This window comes from Cydia fagiglandana, chromosome 11 (genome assembly GCF_963556715.1).
Source record: "Cydia fagiglandana chromosome 11, ilCydFagi1.1, whole genome shotgun sequence".
Taxonomy (NCBI): domain Eukaryota; kingdom Metazoa; phylum Arthropoda; class Insecta; order Lepidoptera; family Tortricidae; genus Cydia; species Cydia fagiglandana.
The window spans coordinates 7,115,387-7,135,490 of record NC_085942.1 but is presented as its reverse complement, the minus strand read 5'-3'; the positions used below and the strand labels follow the sequence as shown (position 1 = coordinate 7,135,490).

Sequence of the window (20,104 nt, the reverse complement as noted above, 5' to 3'; positions counted from 1 at the left end):
TTTACCTTAAAGTTGGATTTTATATTGACGATAACCTAATTAATCTATTGGCGACACTTGACGTTGACAGATAATTCTAACCTAAATGTCCCAAACTGACGTTTGCCGCGAACCGGAAATGTCCTTATGCTAAAGATGGCCGCACTCCGCACTGTACGGTCCCCGTCCGTTGCCTACGCAAGAAAATGGCGGCCGACGCCTTCCCTTTTATTACGATTTGATTTGATTTTTTCGCACTATGCCCAACCGCACCGGGCTCCGTTTCCACTGAATTTAACGGCAAAAATGAATAATGCTGACACGATGAGTACTTGAAGCGATGATTACGCTACCAATGCGATGTACCGCTGCGGTGCTCGCGTTGATGACGATGGCTTTCAATAATATCGTGCTGTAATTCCTCCCCTCTGATGGGAACACCAAAAATGTCTACGTCACAAGGCGGTTAGCCCGGACTCCCGTGGTCGCGTTCCGATACTTCTCTTTCCTTTGGTGCTCGTTGCTGGTGAGGAGCGCCTCCACCGCTCCGGTGTGACGCCTCGCGTGGTCCGGTAGGAGCTAGGCCTTCCAACGCCTGCTGTGATGCCGCTGAGGACCCTGGCCGCTCCGGCCTGGGTGGTTCGGGTAGGTGTGGCGATGAAAAGAAACTCAATGTTTCACATGCACGTATATTTTACGTTAATCTACACTTATTCGTTCGTACACTGACGCCTGATGCGTGACAATCGTGACACGACAACTACTATTCTTAGAAAATAACTATACTGAAAACACACGCGGCGTGGTCAATGGCTGCGGCCAAGTCTAGCTTCAAACCCGGCAGGAATGCAACCTACGTGCGTTCGCTACAACGCTCCGAATCGTCCTCCGGAAATAGAATCCATCGATATGAAGTTTTACCATAATGAATGTAGTGACATACCATTTAAGTTACGCTTGAGCCTCTAGGAAATTGGCCTACGATTATTGCACACGGCACATGTGAAAGGTGCTTGCACTTGGCGTAAACACCTACATTTAAACGCACACGTAATGCTAATCTATGCAATTCCAACTCTCACTTGACCGGTTTCTTTAAAACTAGATTTCTTACCGGCGAGTAACTTGTAGCGGACGTAACAATGGACAGAAAATGCAAAGGAAATTTTTGAAATAAGCAAATATTATTTGGAGTCAATTTCACAGGTCAAACTTGTCCCATTGCTTCGCGCCTGGTTGCTGCTGCTGTTCGTGGGTGTAGGGCAAAATAGTAGGCAGCAAAACCAACAGCACCTCGGGTGTCATAAAAACAATTTTTAAATCATATCATAAGTATTCATAATCATAGCCATAAGCGCGCGCGCTTCCAATAATCTTGATTCATCACCGACATCTACAAGCAAAATACTGAACTACAAACTTTACCGAATTAGCGCCATCTAGTAATTGTACAAAGAACTATTAAAAATAACAAAGTTCCCACACCCATCATTATCTATGGCTAGTCTATGGAATACATTTTATATATCTCTCTCGCTCTCACTTATGAGTGTGGCGCACCAACATAGCGGCGCGATGCGGTGCGGTAGTGTGTTACGGCTATAAAACTTGAAACAAAATATTTTTATCTGTGGTTTGCTCTGATTTTCATTTCAAAATGGCGTTGGTCTTCTGCAAGCGTTCCTGATTTCCTACGAAGATTCTGTGTTAATTTTGTTGTAGAATATAAAAACAATGGCCGGTTTTACTGAAAATGCGCTAATACGTAAATTGCAAGAGTTGAATTCGAGTCAGCAAAGTATTCAGACTTTATCTCTGTGGTTAATTCATCACAGGAAGCACCATGCCGCTGTCGTAAAAACTTGGTATAAAGAGTTATTAAAAGGTAATTACATTCTATATTGCTTGTGATACTAATTACACTTCAAACGCAATTATGCTCTATCGATTTCTGTTTTCGAACGAACTTGTTACTTCAATGTTAAGGTTTTAAAATTATTTTTACAACAGCCTAAAAATCAGACGTGCCAAAACTGATTATGATCGTTTTATAAAATAAATATTGTTGACGTACCTACGTCGTTTTTATTACTCTTTCAATTTGTAACAGCTTGTATTTATTGTATAAACGAAATTTTTCAGGGATATTCCAGAAGCCTACCTACCACAGTGTTGACAATAATAATTGTTTTATTTGCAGTTAAAGATGGGAAGCAGTTGACATTTATGTATCTAGCCAATGATGTTATTCAAAATAGTAAAAAGAAAGGTCCAGAATATGGCAAGGAGTTTGGAGAAGTTCTCGAAGATGCTTTGAAGCATATGGCAAAGACTGGAATTAATGCTAAGACAAAACATTCTTTGCATAGAATATTAAATATATGGCAAGAGAGAGGTGTATATGACGCTCAGAAAATACAGGAATTAAAAGTGGCTGGTAAGTATGATTTTATGTTTATTGGGTTCACAAAGCCTCGAGAGGAGTATGTCTACACAGACCAAGTTGCTTCGCTCAAAATTTTCTCTCAGGGTGGCATGTTCTATGTGGACCTACTATTTGATAACATTCACCACTGGCTGCCTAGCCGACGTGTCAATCGTTTATACTCCATAGTGAAAGAAACTCAACTATGTTTGTTGCACAAAAATGGAAGAGTGATTGAGACGATAACAATATGCTGTAGCATAAAGGATTGGCATGTTGGCCAGGCACCCTGGAGTTTTATTCCTAATCAATGTTAAATCGGGAAATTTTATCTGCATGTATTGATAGAACAGGTTTGTCTCTGGCTTTTATAAAATGTTAAACTTGTCACTCTTACTTTCATTAACCTATTTAGACACAATTAGTGTAACTACCGTTAATTATTGTCCTTAAACGAGTACACCACTAAGCACTAATTAGTGACAGTTTTGGTCACAGTAATGCTACTATTGGGCTACTGTGACAAAACTACAATGAATACCAATTATAGTATGATAATATTAAATCTTATTTCAGTTGATCCAAATGATGCTGAACCTAAAAAGGTAAGCAAGCGCAAATCTACCGATGTGGAACCAAAGGATCCGGAGAAGAAGCCAAAATTAGACTCTAAGAAAAATGACAAGCGGGAGAGACGCCGTAGTGAGACTAAAGTAGAAGTAGATGGACAGATTGAGACACACACCACGCTGAGCCCAAAGACTCCGCCAGGAGACCCGCCAGAACCAGACGAGTTGATTAAGGTGAGTTACAATTCATCTTATGCTTGCAATACAAATTCCAGGGGCCTGTTACGCCAAAGCTTGTTTCTTCCTTTAAAAACAAGTTAAATGGACCACTGATAATTGAAATTAAGTGTATTTCTGGCAAACTTTACAACTGGTATGTATTAGTGAGAATGGTAAGTTTCAAATGAAAACAATTTTGTTTCTGGACTTAGGTGACTATCACACTGAAGCAGTTTTCGGATGCGGTGGCAGTGTGTAAGTGAAACAGTGCTATAACGCACCATTGCATCTCGCTCGCACTCTGTTGCTGCCTCAGAAAACTGTACCAGTGCGATACCCACCTTAAAATGTCATTCATTTTTCATACCTACCCACCATTGGAGAAATTTTCAGCTACCTTTAGTGCAGGTAAGATTCATAATGCCTGTGTGTGGATTAAATTTGTGATAGAAACTAGTTGAAATCTTAATATTGCGTTTTTACTATGTCAGTTTCATGCTTGAGTAGGATTTGCAATCTTAGACAAAATTTGGGAGGGATCTCTCATACATTTTACATTCAGATGTCATGCCCGATTTAAAATAATGTGATGGTTAAAAATAAAAGTTTGTTTATCTTGATGTGCACTATGAAGTTGTAAACACATAAAGCAATTAACTTTGTGACAACATTTCCTGTTTATACAAACATCGACAATGGGAACTGTCATTAAAATTACAAAGTAAAGATCATATGGGCATCATTAGCAATAAATTTGTTAGACAATATTTTTTCTTACTATTGGAATATCATGAAAAAAATATAACTTCAGCAATATTCAAGCAATTCTTTTTTGTCACATCTTCTAAGTCACCTTTGTAAACCATGATTTTTTGATGTAGCATGTGTAACATAACTTTTTCAATTAAGTGTTATACTGTTGTCTCTTGGCTTACTGGGGGCTGTTCTAATTGCTGTAATCAATTATACTCACAGAAGTCTCTTTTCAACTTCCATTTGTTAATACTTCTGCTTGTATGAAGACTTTGTTACTCGTAAAACAAACGCCACCCACATGATCATAATTATTAAATAAAATTGATCCATATTGTGCATCACTTAAAATATTAAGGGCCAGTTGCACCAACCATATTTGACAGACTGATCAACGTCAGCCGGCGCGCCCCGGCGCTATACTATGAAACTTTCCCTACATAAAAATTTTGCGAACTTTTTAACAATACGAACAGTTTGGTGCAACCGACCCTAAATATATTAGAACAGGTCAGGTATTTTAAGCTGTAGATTGCTTGACATATTGATTGAAGATTGTATGGAGCGAGAGAGAGAAACATGTCGAGAAACCTTCAACTTGAAATACGCGAGCGACCCGCGTTTTAATATCGTCGGATGACAAGCATAAGTCACTAAGTACTATCAAAAAATTAAAGTAACAATGCACTTTATTACACATGTAAAACCGTGTTAGTCCAATAATTTCAATGCTGTTAGTTAGTGACTTTTGCTTGTCCCCCGACAATATATTTAATATCTCGGAGTCTCACGAAAGTTTTCTATCATTCCATCCTTTCAAAGTACATATGATATTTGAACCATAACTTTCCTTTTCCAGGCTCTCCTTGAATTAGAATCAAGTGCTTCCAGCGACGAGGCAGTCCGCGAGCGCATCGCCTCCCTTCCCCCCGAAGTCTCTGAAGTGCAATTATTGTCTAAGTTAGAAGGTAACTCGAGAGACATCCTACTCACTAGGGTTATTATAAGACTGGTGTTATTTTTAAAACAAAGATTCAACTACCTCTACCGATGATAAATAATAAGAATAAAAGCTTCACCTGGTTACAAATTTTTGTTTCATTTCTTCTAATAAATACCCTATTATTACTATATTGGTGTTTCAATTATGGTGTATCCAAAACGCTTCAGCGCTGAGTCGAAATGTTCTGCATTCGGCTATTTTGTTTTATTCATTTATGTATTCATAGACAAAACTAATTGCTATGAACAAACAGTTTTGTATACACATGTAAATAAATATTAAGCGTAATGATAAGATTACATTCTACACATTTATTGTTCGGTGTTGAACGAAACACATAAAAAATTAAGCCAGAGAGTGCACTAATACATACAAACATGAATCAATAACAATAATTGAAGACGCAATAGGAAGAAATGCAAAACGAAAGTTTGTAACCAGAATGCTAACACTGCAGGAAATTCATACCCAGGCTTTGGTGATAATAAACTGCATTATCAAGCTTTTGACCGCCGCAGTGTGCCATCTCCAAATGAACCTTAATGTATTCTAATAAAGTTTAGTAGTAGTAGTAGTAATCACTTTATTGTACACAACACAGGTTTACATAATATTTACAGAAATAAAGGTACAAAGGCGAACTTATCCCTGTAAGGGATCTCTTCCAGCTAACCTTCGAGTAGATGAGGGGAGAATGCAAATTAGACAAACTTACGGAATGTTTACTATTGCACGTTATAATAAAATGGTCGGGGCGGACAAAATTAAGAAGTGCCACTCCAGAGAACATTCGCTCACATCGAAAGTAATCTAAAATACATAGACATACGCACACAACCAACAAAAACCTGCTGTTGGCTTGCGTATTAATTTTAAATGTATGCTCGCAGGTTTTTTTCATACTTCCATAAAAAAAGAAATTAGTGTGGGTACTGAACAACTAAGTATAGTCATATTCACATAGGTACTACCACATATTTAACTGACAGTACTACTGATACTGATACCGTGGGAAATTTTCCGAAGTTGCTAAATTTCCGAATGAAAAATTCACATATTTTTTTGTGGGAATCTCCATTTTTAAAATGAATGTTTCTTATGAAATTTCCTAGAACTTTTTGGAAACTTTCCGCAACTTGCACAACTTTTCTTTACTTAGGTTTAGATTTCACGCTTCAGAGGAATACTGGAATTCCTATCTGGATGAAAATTAATTAATCCTTTTCCAGGCTGCATCAATCTACAAGGTTTTCCCAAGAAATCCAAATAAGTATATTCCAATTACCTAATCCAGCTTTGCTAATCGAAGACAAATTACATTTCTATGAAATACTCATGAAATTCTATTGGAACGTATGTGGTCGCTAAAGCGCACTCATTTCGTCAATCAAAAATGGTGTATTCCCATCTGTCCGGGAATACCTAGGTGTTTTCATATAATTTATTCCCAGTACCACCTCATGTATGGCGGCGGACACGTGGGGCGGGGACAAATGAGAATACACCTCAAAATGGACTCTTAATTCACCAACTTAAAGCAGATTTCCGTCCACAGATAAAGAATCGGCGCTCGCCCTCAGCGCCATAGTCAATTCAGCAGTAGAATTACTGGCCGAATACAACTTGAGACTAACTGAGGAGCTAGAGAAGAGACGGAAGGTGGCGGCCATGTTGAGGGACTTCGCGCAGGCGCAGAAGGACCTGGCCAAGCAGGCCGAGGCGCGGCTGGAGGTAAACTCAACTTTATGTATTTGTGTGAAGAGCTATTATCGTCTGGAACCTTAGAACGACGGACGTAGTTAGAAAAATAAACTTATAGTCTATTTATTAAGAGCTATTATCGCTTGTTCAAAGATGTGCTAGCTCCGGAATTGTTTCTTTTGAAACTACTTCTATTAGTAGGTACTACACTTCTATGGATAGGTGTGATGATTATTATCAACCCATTCAGCGCTATAATCACGACAGATAGTCGTTACTCTTCTAGAGTTTGATTATCGTTGAATTAGTACTTAGTACCTTCTTTTTTGTCATGAAATACTACATTTTGTAAATCAAATATCTAGTTAAATTGATGTTCTATAGAATAGAATAGAATTGAATTAAACGAGACAATACATAATATAAAACACAAAATAAGATTAAAGTGCCACGAAATGGCCTCATCTCAGCATGTTGCTGGTGGCTTCCAGCTCTGATCTTCCGATGAGATCATCAAGTGAGAAGAATCACGGACGGTAACAGACAAGAAGAAAAAGACATAAAAATAACATACAGTAAACAAATAGCTAATAAGAAAAAAGTTACAAGCAAGATACAACATAACATAACAACTATATTAAAATTAAGATTATTTACACATATTAAAACATGCATTGAGCTCACAACACTGTATCGGTCCGGTCCAACCATACCTTGGCTGAGCATTACAGCTGCATATGCAACTAGCGCCAACGGTGGACATTTACAATATATATTTTCTACAACCCTATAATCTCGCCATCTAATTAAACCTTTGTCCACAGGAATACAACATAAAACTGCAAAAGATCTACGCAGTGAAGACCGAAGTGAAATCCCACATAGAGAATCTACCCGATGTGTCTCGTCTCCCCGACGTGACCGGCGGCCTGGCGCCATTACCCTCGGCCGGCGACCTGTTCAGCATTTGAAACTCCGCTCAAAGATGGCCGACACATGTTCTCTTGGAGTTGTGGAAGAAAATGCTTAGGTGACATGAGTAAATTTATAAAGCGATATTCTGGTCAAAAATGTCTGAAATGCTATATCGGCTATACAAGTATATTCTAACTTTCATGTGACATTAGATAGGAAATAGTCATTCTTACGGCTTTATTGAACCTGTCCGGTTGCTTAACGGTGGCGCCACTCATGTATGTAGTCAGAGGACTTACCGCGAACCATTTCGTCGTTTCATGCGCCTATTTGCCTCTCTATCACTTGAATATGCAATACAGAGGCAGATAACGAATTTTCAATTTAACCCTCGGTTATGTCAGTTTCGGTACCGGTATTTGTATCTCATGTCGCCGGATGTGTGCGACCTGGCGCCTTTACCCCCTTCGGGCGACCTAAGGACCTACTGCGAACATTAAGGCGTAATTAGAGTGATAGAGAAGGATGCCCGAAGTTTGCGAGCATATCGGTGTCGCGGTAGGCGCTCTGTTCAGCATTTGAAACTCAAAAATGGCCGACACATGTGCTTTTCAAGTTGTGGAGGAAAATGCTTAGGTGACATGAACAGGTTAAACAGGTTTTCAAGTTTTTGTGCGTTCTGGTCAAAATATCCCCGCTGAACGCCTATCGTGTGCTGCGCGTCATTTTGAACCTTGTGAGAATGCACGGAGGTTGATATTGGGCTGGCGGGCTGGCCCAGGTATAGCTCAATATGGTATAGTCGCGGACGGTCTAAAACGCAAAATGACTAGTGTAATACATAGTTTGCCTATATCGCTTTTAGTCTACATCGCGAACGGTCTAGAACGCAAAATGACCACTTTTTTATATCACACAGGTAGGTTAGGTTCGTTCGTTTCTTTGATCTATGAACGTAGTTACGCTCGGATCTACGTAAAAGTTGAAGAGAGCAGATATGCGTATAATATTTTTTAATAGGTACGGTTAGCCAAGCAAGTGGGTAGACCACTTATCACTCAGAATCGAAAAGTGGTAGACCACATTCTTGACTGACTATAGCAGCAGACATTTTTGATCAGAATGAAACAAATGCAAAATCTGGCTGTAAAAATAACTTGTACCAACCACCCGTAGTATAGACATGTCGTTGCAACGATTTCTCAAAAAAATGTTGCCTCAACGTAGCTTTCTACAATATTAAAAGTATTGTATGGTTCTCAAATCCTTGACTCACTTGTATTGCATAAAATGCATACCATATTTTTATAGATTAGCTTGTAAGGTGATGTAGATTTTGTTTTTGCCGTATTTTCTTTATTTAGTTTACTGGACGATGTTCAAAACAATGTTAAAATTTGTATTTTGTGTGTGTTGCAATGTATATTCACTTATTAAAAAATTGAAAAAAAAAGTTCACCGATATAGCGATATTATAACTTGTTCTGCATACAAATATTAAAGACAACTCCATTTCTAGATAATACTTAGTAATAAAATTTGTGTACAATGGTGTACAAAATTGTGTATTCCCATTTGTCCCCGACCTATGAGCATGAAGTGGGGAGTATTGAGAAATTTCTTTCAAAATTCTAAGTATTTGTTTACTACTAAAAACCATCCATTCTTATTAATGGAAATACCAGGCGGGGTCAAGCTAGAGCTAAAGTATTACTTTTTCCCTTTTTGTTCCCGTCTGGTGGGGACAAATGGGAACACGTACAAAATGGCTGTAACATTTTGCTAGTGTGTACAATTAACAGACTGATAACGTTACTCTGCAAACGATGGAAAGCCTTGTAAAATTTTAGCGTACAGTCGACGTCAAAGATATGTTTACACTTTTGCACCTTACTCCCTTGTAATAAGGCGATAAATGTAAACATATCTTTGATTATTGATTATTCACAGATCATATTATGCAACCGGCCCTTAAAGAAAACTGAGTGTCTTCACTTTATAATAAAATGATTAATATGTAATACAATATCGAGTCTAACATTAAACTGATTCAACGGCCCAATACGAACAATGCTTATAAATTGCCACAGCGATACGATATCGAGCTGTCAGTGTAAAAAGTGACGTTTTTGGTTGAAGAAATGACACTGACAGATCGGTATCGTATCGCTGTGATTTATTAGCATTGTTCGAATTGGGCTGCTACTGTTTCACTCACGTATTTTAACGTGAATGTTGTTAAGCACTGTTAGTGCTAGAAATGTCGCGCGAGTGACTAAAAATATGTGAGGGTGGTATTCCACCTGTCCGATGTCATTGCGACATATTTACTTTATGGGTACTTTTGTCGGTTTTCTACAGGGTGTTAATGACCATCGGGCTTTAAATCCAGGGCTCGATTCTACTCGCTAAACTGAGCTTCTTTTATTATGGCACCAACCCCGAAATCCCGAAATTTTTTTTTACGTTTTCATACATTTTGTCTGATCAGATGTCGACGTTTTCTATGGAAAAGCCAAAAAATATTCCCCGATTATAGGGTTGGTCCCATAGTAAAAGTAGCTCAGTTTAGCGAGTAAAATAAGGCCCTGGAATTAACCCTTTGACCGCCGTTGTCCGGTATAGAAGACAACGATAGAACGTTACGCTGGCGCCGTCGTCTTGTATACAAGACACAAATTCAACCACTGAGTTAATGTGAAAATAATAACAATTGCAATTTAATTTACACTCGTGTTCATATTTAAGGTCTTTGTTTTTTCATTTATTTGCTTTTTAAGCCGCTATATAAATCCCTTCTTTTATAATAAGGCATTTAAAAAAATTGCTCCAATTTTCAACATTATTCATGTTCCTCGTCGCCGTTGTCTTGTATAAAAGACAGCTAGGGATGGGAATGTTAACTCGATATGGGAATTTTTAAAGTAAATATAAAGTCAGAAATATGTTTTTATCTAAGTATTTGAACACTTGTTAATCGCCAATTTTAGGTAACTACTTACTAGAATACGTAGAACGAGAGTCAGATAGGCATAACTATATTTAAAGTTCAGGCAGCTTCTTTAGCTCTATAAAGTAGAGGCAGACAAGTAAATTTGCCCTTGTAGATTGTGGACTTTTTAATTGCAGAAGAGATAAATAAAAAAAATATTTGATGTTATTTTATAGCTTAGTGGGAAGGGATACACCGCAGCGACCGCTTCGCACAAGAGTAGTACAGGGACATACCTGTTTATCAGACTTTAGTTTTTTGTTATAATATTGAAGTTAATGTGTATTTTTTTTATAACAAGTCGTTGACCGTTTTTTTTATAAGAGTACCTATAGATTAATGTAAACCAAACTGAAATTATAATGATAGATTCTAATTCCGGAATAATATCTTCACTCATTAAAAATTCAACCCACGTGTAATTTTCACTAAAACAGCTCCGGTATATTGACTTTATCGACACATGATGCGCAGCTTTAACGTTACGCCAATAAAGTTTACGTACCGACAAGCGCTTACGCCGTTGACCTAGAGACTATTATTACTTGATACGCGCGGAAACAGTCCTTGTCGATCTGCACTGCGGGCAGTCCATGCGCGCCGTTGTCTTGTATAAAAGACTTCTCGTACAGCCTAGTGCGGCGATATCACGTCTTGAATCGACATTGTTTAGTGGTTGTTTTATATGTTAAATCCCTATATTTTAAACATTTTCGGGTGTAAAACATATGTTTAATTTTGGCAATTTGGAATTAAATTAAAACAGGATAAGAACAAAGCTAAATTAAAAAGATTTTTACCATAAATTGTAAATATCGATATCACTATTTGCAATCCCTAAACTTTTTATTAGTTGTTTACTTAAAATTTGCTCTGGCGTGTGAGTGAGCGTCTTTGCGGACTAGGTCCGGCGGCCAAAAGGTTAGCCCCATGGTCGGACACATACTGTATAAGGCGCTATTTTCATTGAAATCAACCCTATCGACAACCGACAAAAGGTACCACACCTTTTGGTTGAAAACGTCACAAATTAGTTTAATGTTAGTATGACTCACGACAGTTTAAATTCGAATATCGAATCTATAGATACAGTAATAATAAGGCTTATGTTAACTTTTCTAGCAACAATAGATAAGTAGTTGTTCTAAAATATTGAAATTTGTGTTACAAATACTTCACAACTACTAAATATAACTGACGTATCATCAGTGGAAGAAGGGGGACCTACACCTTTCTCCCCACCCTTATCATAAATTTAAAAAAAAATCGTTTGTCCAAAAAGTTACAATCTTTGGTATTTTTGGCACCAATAACGAATTGCTTATACTATTCCTCAATTGACTTTGCAAATTATTTCCTTTATAGTATAATTTCTTATATTTTGTATAGTCATAAAGAAATCATGAGTGCTGTAGACATCTGTTATATTTTGCTTTGTTTTTTGGATAGTTAATTAATAAAGGTAGAAGCTCACAGCTGCGCAAAAAATATACGCGGGTCCATTGTTTCTATGAAGCGTTACGGAGTCTATTCCTGTCATAGATTACCTTACTTCCCACAAAATAGTGCTTATAAGATACTCCGTATACCTTTGTAGGAGTAACGTTCATTTGTTCGGCCGTGCGCCGCTGTGGGGTTCCGATGTTAAGGCCTGTGCACACCAGACGTCTGTTCGGAGTCGTGCGCGTTGTAATATATAGATCTTTATAAGACACGTCACACTGCTTGCGTGACGTGTGCGTGCACGGCTCAAACATTTTAGTGCATGCGCCGGTGTGCTCTAGCCTGCGGGCGCAGCACGGTTCCATTTTTATCGACTATCACTATGCGCGTCCCTTTCGCACTTACAAACTTGTTAGAACGTGACAGGCATGGTGACAAGGGATAAAAACGCGACCGTGCTAGGCCGCCGGGACTATTAAGAATGACAGTTTTGACACATTTGTTGATTTGGTACTTAGAGCATTTAATAACCGGAGTCGCCTTTAAAAGCTTACCCCTCTGCCGAAAACCTTGTACAATTGTGCAAACTTTTGTATGGACTGACGTTTATCTGACATGGCTATTTGTACGTTACGTACAAATCATGTAGAAATAGGCATACATTCGACGTGCCCCTCCCCCGCTAAAATCTGAAGACTGTTTTGCACAAAAAATGACAGCCAAGGCTCCAGTTACTAAATGCTCTAAAGCCCCCTCCAGACTATGCGCGTGAATCGCGGCTTCGCGCCGCGATTCGCGCACGAGTGTGGAGGAGGCTTAAGATTTGGTATCATTTAGGTAACTGAGTCATAGATAAAATATTTACCTAGGGTATGGGTTTGACTGATTATTTTTACACGTTGGCGGTTTTGTCACGACCCGATACGTCGTTTATTTTATTATTTGTTTTCCAATTGTTGAAATACGGAAGTAAATAAGCAGTATATTTCTTGTATCTATCTATCACAAGATCGTGTACACTGGCGTTCAAAACTGGTTTCAACCGTAATATTAAGGCATTACGGTCGACATCTATCCGTGCACTTTTGAACGCCACTATACCTACTCGTAATAGGCGGTCTTCACATTGGATGCGGAACCAGTGTGCAAGTGGGACAGCGCGTTATCCGTGCTCAACGTCGTCTCGCTCCCACACCGGAGTGGCAGGCGGTTCCGCATCAGTGCGATTACCGCTATATATTGGCTTTGTAGCCGCTGCTTCTCACAAAAATGTAAATATTTTATTTGAAACAGCGCAATGTATTGATTATAATGCATGTAAACTGGTTTTGTATAGATAGTCACTATTCACCATTAAAGGTGTTAATGAACATCAATTTGTTACCACTGCACTTGTACAAACAGCGACATTGTTAACTTTCCATCGGTGGACCATAAGGTCTTTGTAATAAGGTCCACCGTTGGACAATTTACAGTGTGGGCGATGGTACAGGTGGGATCTTTCCCATGTGGTTACCGCATTGACGTATTTATCTATGGACTGGCATTACGGGCACTAGAAATGGTACTGGTTCAGCGGTGTTACTCACGAATTCCAGCCAATCGTGCAGTCTAACGCAAATAGTTGCGACCAATCGCGCGCGTGATGCGAACTCATCAACCAATCGCGTTGTAGCGATGTCAAACCGCTGTACTGGGCCCTGTCATGCCTCATTATTATTGCCCGTAAAGCCAGTCCCTAGATATGTATGTGAATGGGTTACCGCCAATGGCCACATATTTTAGAACTTTTATTATGGTCAAAAATTATATGTATATACCTAATGCCCAGCAGTAGCAACAAATTGGTAACAGGTAAGAATTAATGTCTTGTGGAGTAGACCGGTTTGTAAAACTTTTGGCCGGTTGGTAAGAACCTCACAGGGCAAGAATCCGTATTTGTATACGAACTTCTTTCACAGTCAGAAAGGAAGAACTTCACTCCTTCTGGTCTGCCGACCTTCTGTAAGTGGAGTATATCAACGTAAAAGTTAGAAGCGATAAAAAAGCTAGCAGACGGTCTTACCTTACCTGATAGACGGTTTTCTCATTATTGACATTTCACAAAATGGTAACTTGATAAAGTGGATCTTAAAACTGCGATAATAGCTTGCGCAATATCATCCTTCTGTGTTTGTGAGCCAAATATTATTATGTACTTAGGGCATACTGAACATTCCTGGACAGGCCACTTAGATATATAAGTCATCTCATATATCAGAATCCAGAAATTTTCAGTGTGGCCCACGTATTGGTGCGAGTCGATAGACTGTCGGGACAACCCGCGTGTATAGCTAGAACCATCATATTTAATTATAAGATTGTTATTTTACATGTTGTTTTATTCATTTTGTTTAAGGACCTTTTTAAGCTGTTAACATTACAACCGACAACATTTTTAGCATTAGAAAAAAGGTAAACTATCTTTATGTGTCTTTTAATTGAAAAACACATTTTGAAAATAAATCTAATACGATCATTTATATTCTTCTGCTTTCATAAGTAATAGTTTTTGGTTTTTAAAAAGCGTTTTTCAATTAAAATATATGTCACAAGATCGCTTACCTTCTTGCAAGTTCTTTCTAATGCTAAAAAAAATGAACTATAGGTATGTATGTTGGTAAATTGGAATTTCTATAGTGTACCTAAGCTTGTAACTTGTAATACAAGTGGAAGTCCCTTTCTAACAAAAGCTGTCAAAAAGTGAAATCCGCTTGTATTACAAATTACAAGTTTTTGAGAAACGGGCCCCTAATGCACCATAATTACATTAATTACCCGTTGAAAAAACAGACATGAATGAAGCTTTTATTTGAAAATCATGAAGATGCATTTTAATCTTAATCCAAACTTCGACATGACCACCAATCATGACATTTGTCTGCCAGAACTCTTATAGGTACAGTCACCACATGGGAATGTTGAGCCACTTGGCAATGGACGCAATTTAGTCGTGTAATATAATGGGTTCGGTATTTTTCGTTAGTAGGCACGATCGCGATATGACCGATGTTAGTGTGCTACTCTGCAGCGGCGCCACCATAATGAATACCAATGAATTATATGGTGACATGATGTACCTAAAAGGTACATCATGTACATATAATGTTTATGGCCGTACCTGTGATAGGAAACGAAATAATCGGCATTGAAAGTGGCGCCGCTGGGGAGCATACTCCCCAGCGGCGCCACACAGTACTAGATAGAAATGATATTAGCAATTTTTTTCTTATGTAAATTGATGTACTAATGCTGTTTATTACGTACCTATTGAAAAAAAGAATTATTTTGCATTGATTAGTGATTTTATTTACATTTTAATTCCGCATTCCGCCTAAACGGTATGAGTTGTAAGAGAGGCGCGCGGGTGAGCGAGATGGAGATAGAAATTCTTCCCGCGGGACCGCGCTCCCGCGGCCCGCTCCTGTTTTCAGTAATAAATACTTTTGTTTTTGCTTTCGTTATGTTTCTGTGTCTGTACTTCTGTATCAAAAGGAAAATTAAATATATTAAGTTCGTTGTATTTTTTATGATTAAAAGTATATAATTAATAGTAAGTTATCAAATTGCACAACGGAACTTAATCGCGTATTTAAGTTCGCGGCTAGAAGATGTTGATGTCAACTTGAGCCAGTCTTCTCCGAGACCACGGGGACAACGCCGTCCTCGAAACGTCGGAGGTAAATCTTAAAACTTAAATACGCGATTAAGTCCCGTTGTGCAGTTTGATAATGTTTAATAATCGTGAAAGTTTAAATCAGTAATAGTAAGTTATTTGTTTTACAAGGGGGCAAAGTTGAAAAAGTTCAGAAAACATACATGACTCAGAAAAAAATATCTGTGATCAAGTGCTCATCACACAAACCTTCTAAAGTAGAATCCTGAGCGTGATGAGGGATTCAAGTGTTAACGCCCAAGACGAAATAATTTTGATACCGTGTGACCCATACTGCTTTTCACATCAACTATGAGGAAACTAAAGATTCTTAGTGTTGACACAATCTGATGCTTAAATAGATTATTTAAGCGAATAATGTAAAAATTGTGTGCTAGAACAGAAAACTGTTACTTTGATTCCTCCTTGTAGGGAGGAAAAGTGCCAGTTTGACCATCCTAACAGGGAAGAAAAAGCTCTTTTCCGAATAGAATAAAACATTTTTCATCACACAAACCCGAGAAAATATGAACTGTAAGATATCATACAAAATCAAATCCAAATGAATGTTATTAAATATTTTCAGCATCACACCATCTTGAAACAGGCTTACTTTGCACAAAAACGGCTAGCAATATTGCACTTAATAATTGCTATCAGTTATTCACATGTGAGGCAAAGTAATCAAATGCAAATATTGAATTGTTTTCTTTTTTTTGCTGGTAGAATTGACTTTTAAATGATTTTTTGGGATGATAAATACTTAATAAGATTAATTTGAATTTGATTTGGTTTGATTTTGTTTTTATTTTTTTGGAATCATTCGCTTGCTCGGGTACCAATATTAGCACGCGAGGTTAAACAACAACTTTGCCCCCTAGTAAAACAAATAACTATTTTTCTTTTTACAGACCATAGAAGGTAGCATCCTATAGAAGTGGTGTGCGCGTTCCTCCGTGAGGGACAAAACATACGCAATGCGACAATATTAAAAACACGTTTTAACATTCCTGACAATATACCAAAAACAATCTACGTAATTCGGTCGGGTTATTTGTTGCCCACCATAACCCATACTGAATTTATGGTGGGGAACAAACAAAAAGTGAGACTGTGACAAGGACAAGCAATAGTACCGCTTTCTCTGCTACTCCTACTGAAAGTTCTATAAGTGTATCTCGTTCAGTCATTAGGCGCCTCCCCCGTTTCATCTCTATATTATTGTACCTCTATATTACAGACACATAAACATAACGAAAGCCAACACAAAAATATAAATAAGTTCAAAAATTAAAACCAGACTACTGAAAATCACAATGAAACAACATAGAATTCTCATTTGAAACTATCATACAGAAAATGTAAAATTCACCACACCAGCTCAGAAAGGCTTAAGTACTTTGCACTTCAAAAACTGATAGCAAAGTTGCATTTTATTCACATGTGAGGCAAGGTAATCAACTGTACATTTTGAGTTGATTTCTTATGTTTTCTGGAAGAATTGACTCTTAAATGATGATTTTAGATGATAAATATCTAATAACATTCATTTGGATTTGATTTCGTTTAATATTTTACATTTAATATTTGCTACGGGTAAGGGTTGGTGTGGTGAAAAATTTTGTGTTTCCACTCGGGGGCAAATTTTGTTTAACCCTCGTGCTTTGAAACCCTCGCAACGCTCAAGATTCCATTTTCCGAACCACTCGCTACGCTCGTGGTTAAATTTTGGGATCTTACGCTATCTCGGGTATCGATATTAGCACGAGCGGTTAAACAATAACTTTGCCCCCTTGTAAAACAAATAACTCAAATAACTTACTATTAATTATATACTTTTAATCATAAAAAATACAACGAACTTAATATATTTCATTTTCCTTTTGATACAGAAGTACAGACACAGAAACATAACGAAAGCAAAAACAAAAGTATTTATTACTGAAAACAGGAGCGGGCCGCGGGAGCGCGGTCCCGCGGGAAGAATTTCTATCTCCATCTCGCTCACCCGCGCGCCTCTCTTACAACTCATACCGTTTAGGCGGAATGCGGAATTAAAATGTAAATAAAATCACTAATCAATGCAAAATAATTCTTTTTTTCAATAGGTACGTAATAAACAGCATTAGTACATCAATTTACATAAGAAAAAAATTGCTAATATCATTTCTATCTATGAGTACTGTGTGGCGCCGCTGGGGAGTATGCTCCCCAGCGGCGCCACTTTCAATGCCGATTATTTCGTTTCCTATCACAGGTACGGCCATAAACATTATATGTACATGATGTACCTTTTAGGTACATCATTTCACCATATAATTCATTGGTATTCATTATGGTGGCGCCGCTGCAGAGTAGCACACCGATGTTACCCGATGATATCTTGGTTGCTTTGTTGCGTCAAAATTTCACTATGTCAAAACTAGTTGACGTAATAAAAATTCCTTCGTCTACGAAAAGGATTAGCCAACGGCCATTAAATTTTGAAGTTACTCGTTTGAATCAGACGCTAGATGTCGTTGTTCCCAGCGGAAACTGGATAACGAGAGTTCTTCATGAATTCGTCTAAAACCGTTTAGTAATCTACTAGTATTTTTTTCAAATTGGATGCCATGATTTAACTGACATTAATAGGCGAGATCTTTTTTCAAGTCGAGATATTTATATAAATATCCATGTTATCAGGCAATTTCAAATTATTTTTTCATTGAGAGACAAATGCTATTGCTGTCTTTACTATCATTAAATGTGTCACAGCTCCTAGTTGACGTTAATTGAATACTTATGTAACCTTTGTGGAAATATGGTAGATAGAGTCTGGCTACTGAAATTTTACCTAAATTATTGGCGGGAAATTCAAAAAATCTTGGGCTGGTCACACTTTGTGTAGTAGGAATTATAGTTTTGATACTAGACAATATCTTTGATATTTTGTGCACAAATAAGGTACCTAAGGAAATAAGCTAAATAAACGTTTAAGTGCACTCAAAGTCAGCTCACATAATTTCTACCACTATTTAAAGTACAGTCAACGACAAACACACATGTTTACGTTCCAATATTTAGATTTTATAGATATTTTTCAGAACTTTTAATTTATCCGTTTCTTTATACACTTGTCCTATTTATGAGATTCGATCAGGCATTAATAAATTCACGTACTTAATCAAAGTAATCGGCAAATGTTAGAACTAGTACTTAAAGTATCAAAATATTTATAGAGCACCAACCTCGTATTTTGTTTACATTTGGTTAGAAGTTGTAAACATTGCACTTTTTCATTATACAACGCTACACGTCGACTTCGCACATTGTCGTAATTATTTACGAGCTTAAATAATAGTTTGTGAACCTCACTCAGCATAGAAATTATTAATATTATTTAAAATAAACCCCATAAAAACCGCAAACAATTTGAATGAATGACATAAATCGACAACTGACTTTTAGCTTTTTTTCAAATCATAGACAATTGGTGATACAACAACGAAATATCTGTCAACAATTTTTGGCTAGCCAGACTCTAACCTTTGATAGTCTACATATAATCCTATAATCTGTCAGTAGCTATAGAAATGTTTAATAGAGACTTGATAGTTTCTGACTCAAATTCTAACTTTGAAAAAATATCTGACAATGAGTATTGTCAATTTTTTTTTCGCTGTAACATTAATTGCGGAAAAGTAGCTATCTAAATCTAGTAAAAAAATCAAATATGCCACCGGCAATAAACGACGAAACTAGACATGAAATTATATTTTTGCACCAGCAAGGGTTAAGCATGCGTGCAATAGCAAACGCGTTAAATGTGCAGGTATAAGGTTCTACAAAATAATAATTTCCAAACACATTGATTTTATTAAGAAAATATCTAACCTATTCATTCCTTTCTAGCGAAATACTGTCAGTTTGTGGGTAAATAGGTATGCCGCAGAAGGAGATATAAATGATCACCGTCAAGGCAATCATGGTGTCTCGATACTATCAATGGAACAACGCAATGAAATGCGAGAGAGCTACATGGAAAATGGGTTTATATCTACCAACTATTTCGCAGACCGCTTCAATTGCCACCCCAATACCATCCGAAAGCATTTGCATTCTATGGATCTTCACCATAGACGTCCCGCATACAAAATTGCTTTGACGGAAGATCACAAAATCGCTCGAGTCAATTTTGCTCAACAGTACCGAAATTTTGATTGGGGTTCGACAATATTTTCCGATGAGAAGTCGTTTAATTCAAGTGACCACGGTCGTTTACATCTCTGGCGTTATGACAATACGCGATATGCGGAAGACCATGTTATACCAAACAGGGAGTCGGGTCGCATCAGTGCAAATTTGTGGGGGTGGATGAGTTCGGACGGTGTAGGTGAGCTGGTTCCTTTACCTCCCAGGACCAACGCTC

The 20,104-nt window shown here is 37.7% G+C and overlaps 1 protein-coding gene across 1 annotated transcript; it reads left to right on the top strand.

The window, feature by feature from the left end:
* The first annotated feature begins 1,629 nt into the window (after window positions 1-1,629).
* Window positions 1,630-7,695, top strand: LOC134668813 (regulation of nuclear pre-mRNA domain-containing protein 1B). The gene is made up of 6 exons (XM_063526267.1): window positions 1,630-1,864; window positions 2,180-2,416; window positions 2,981-3,207; window positions 4,805-4,913; window positions 6,504-6,679; window positions 7,474-7,695. Exons 1-6 carry the CDS (start codon window positions 1,714-1,716, stop codon window positions 7,618-7,620), a joined length of 1,047 nt encoding a protein of 348 aa, XP_063382337.1. The 5' UTR covers window positions 1,630-1,713; the 3' UTR covers window positions 7,621-7,695.
* The last annotated feature ends 12,409 nt before the right edge of the window (window positions 7,696-20,104 follow it).

Bases quoted from the DNA above. Each gene is read 5' to 3' on its own strand.
- LOC134668813 (XM_063526267.1), top strand. From the start codon at position 1,714: ATGGCCGGTTTTACTGAAAATGCGCTAATACGTAAATTGCAAGAGTTG. The intron at 4,914-6,503 runs GTAACTCGAGAG...TTCCGTCCACAG, and splicing joins ATTATTGTCTAAGTTAGAAG to ATAAAGAATCGGCGCTCGCC. The intron at 6,680-7,473 runs GTAAACTCAACT...CTTTGTCCACAG, and splicing joins AGGCCGAGGCGCGGCTGGAG to GAATACAACATAAAACTGCA.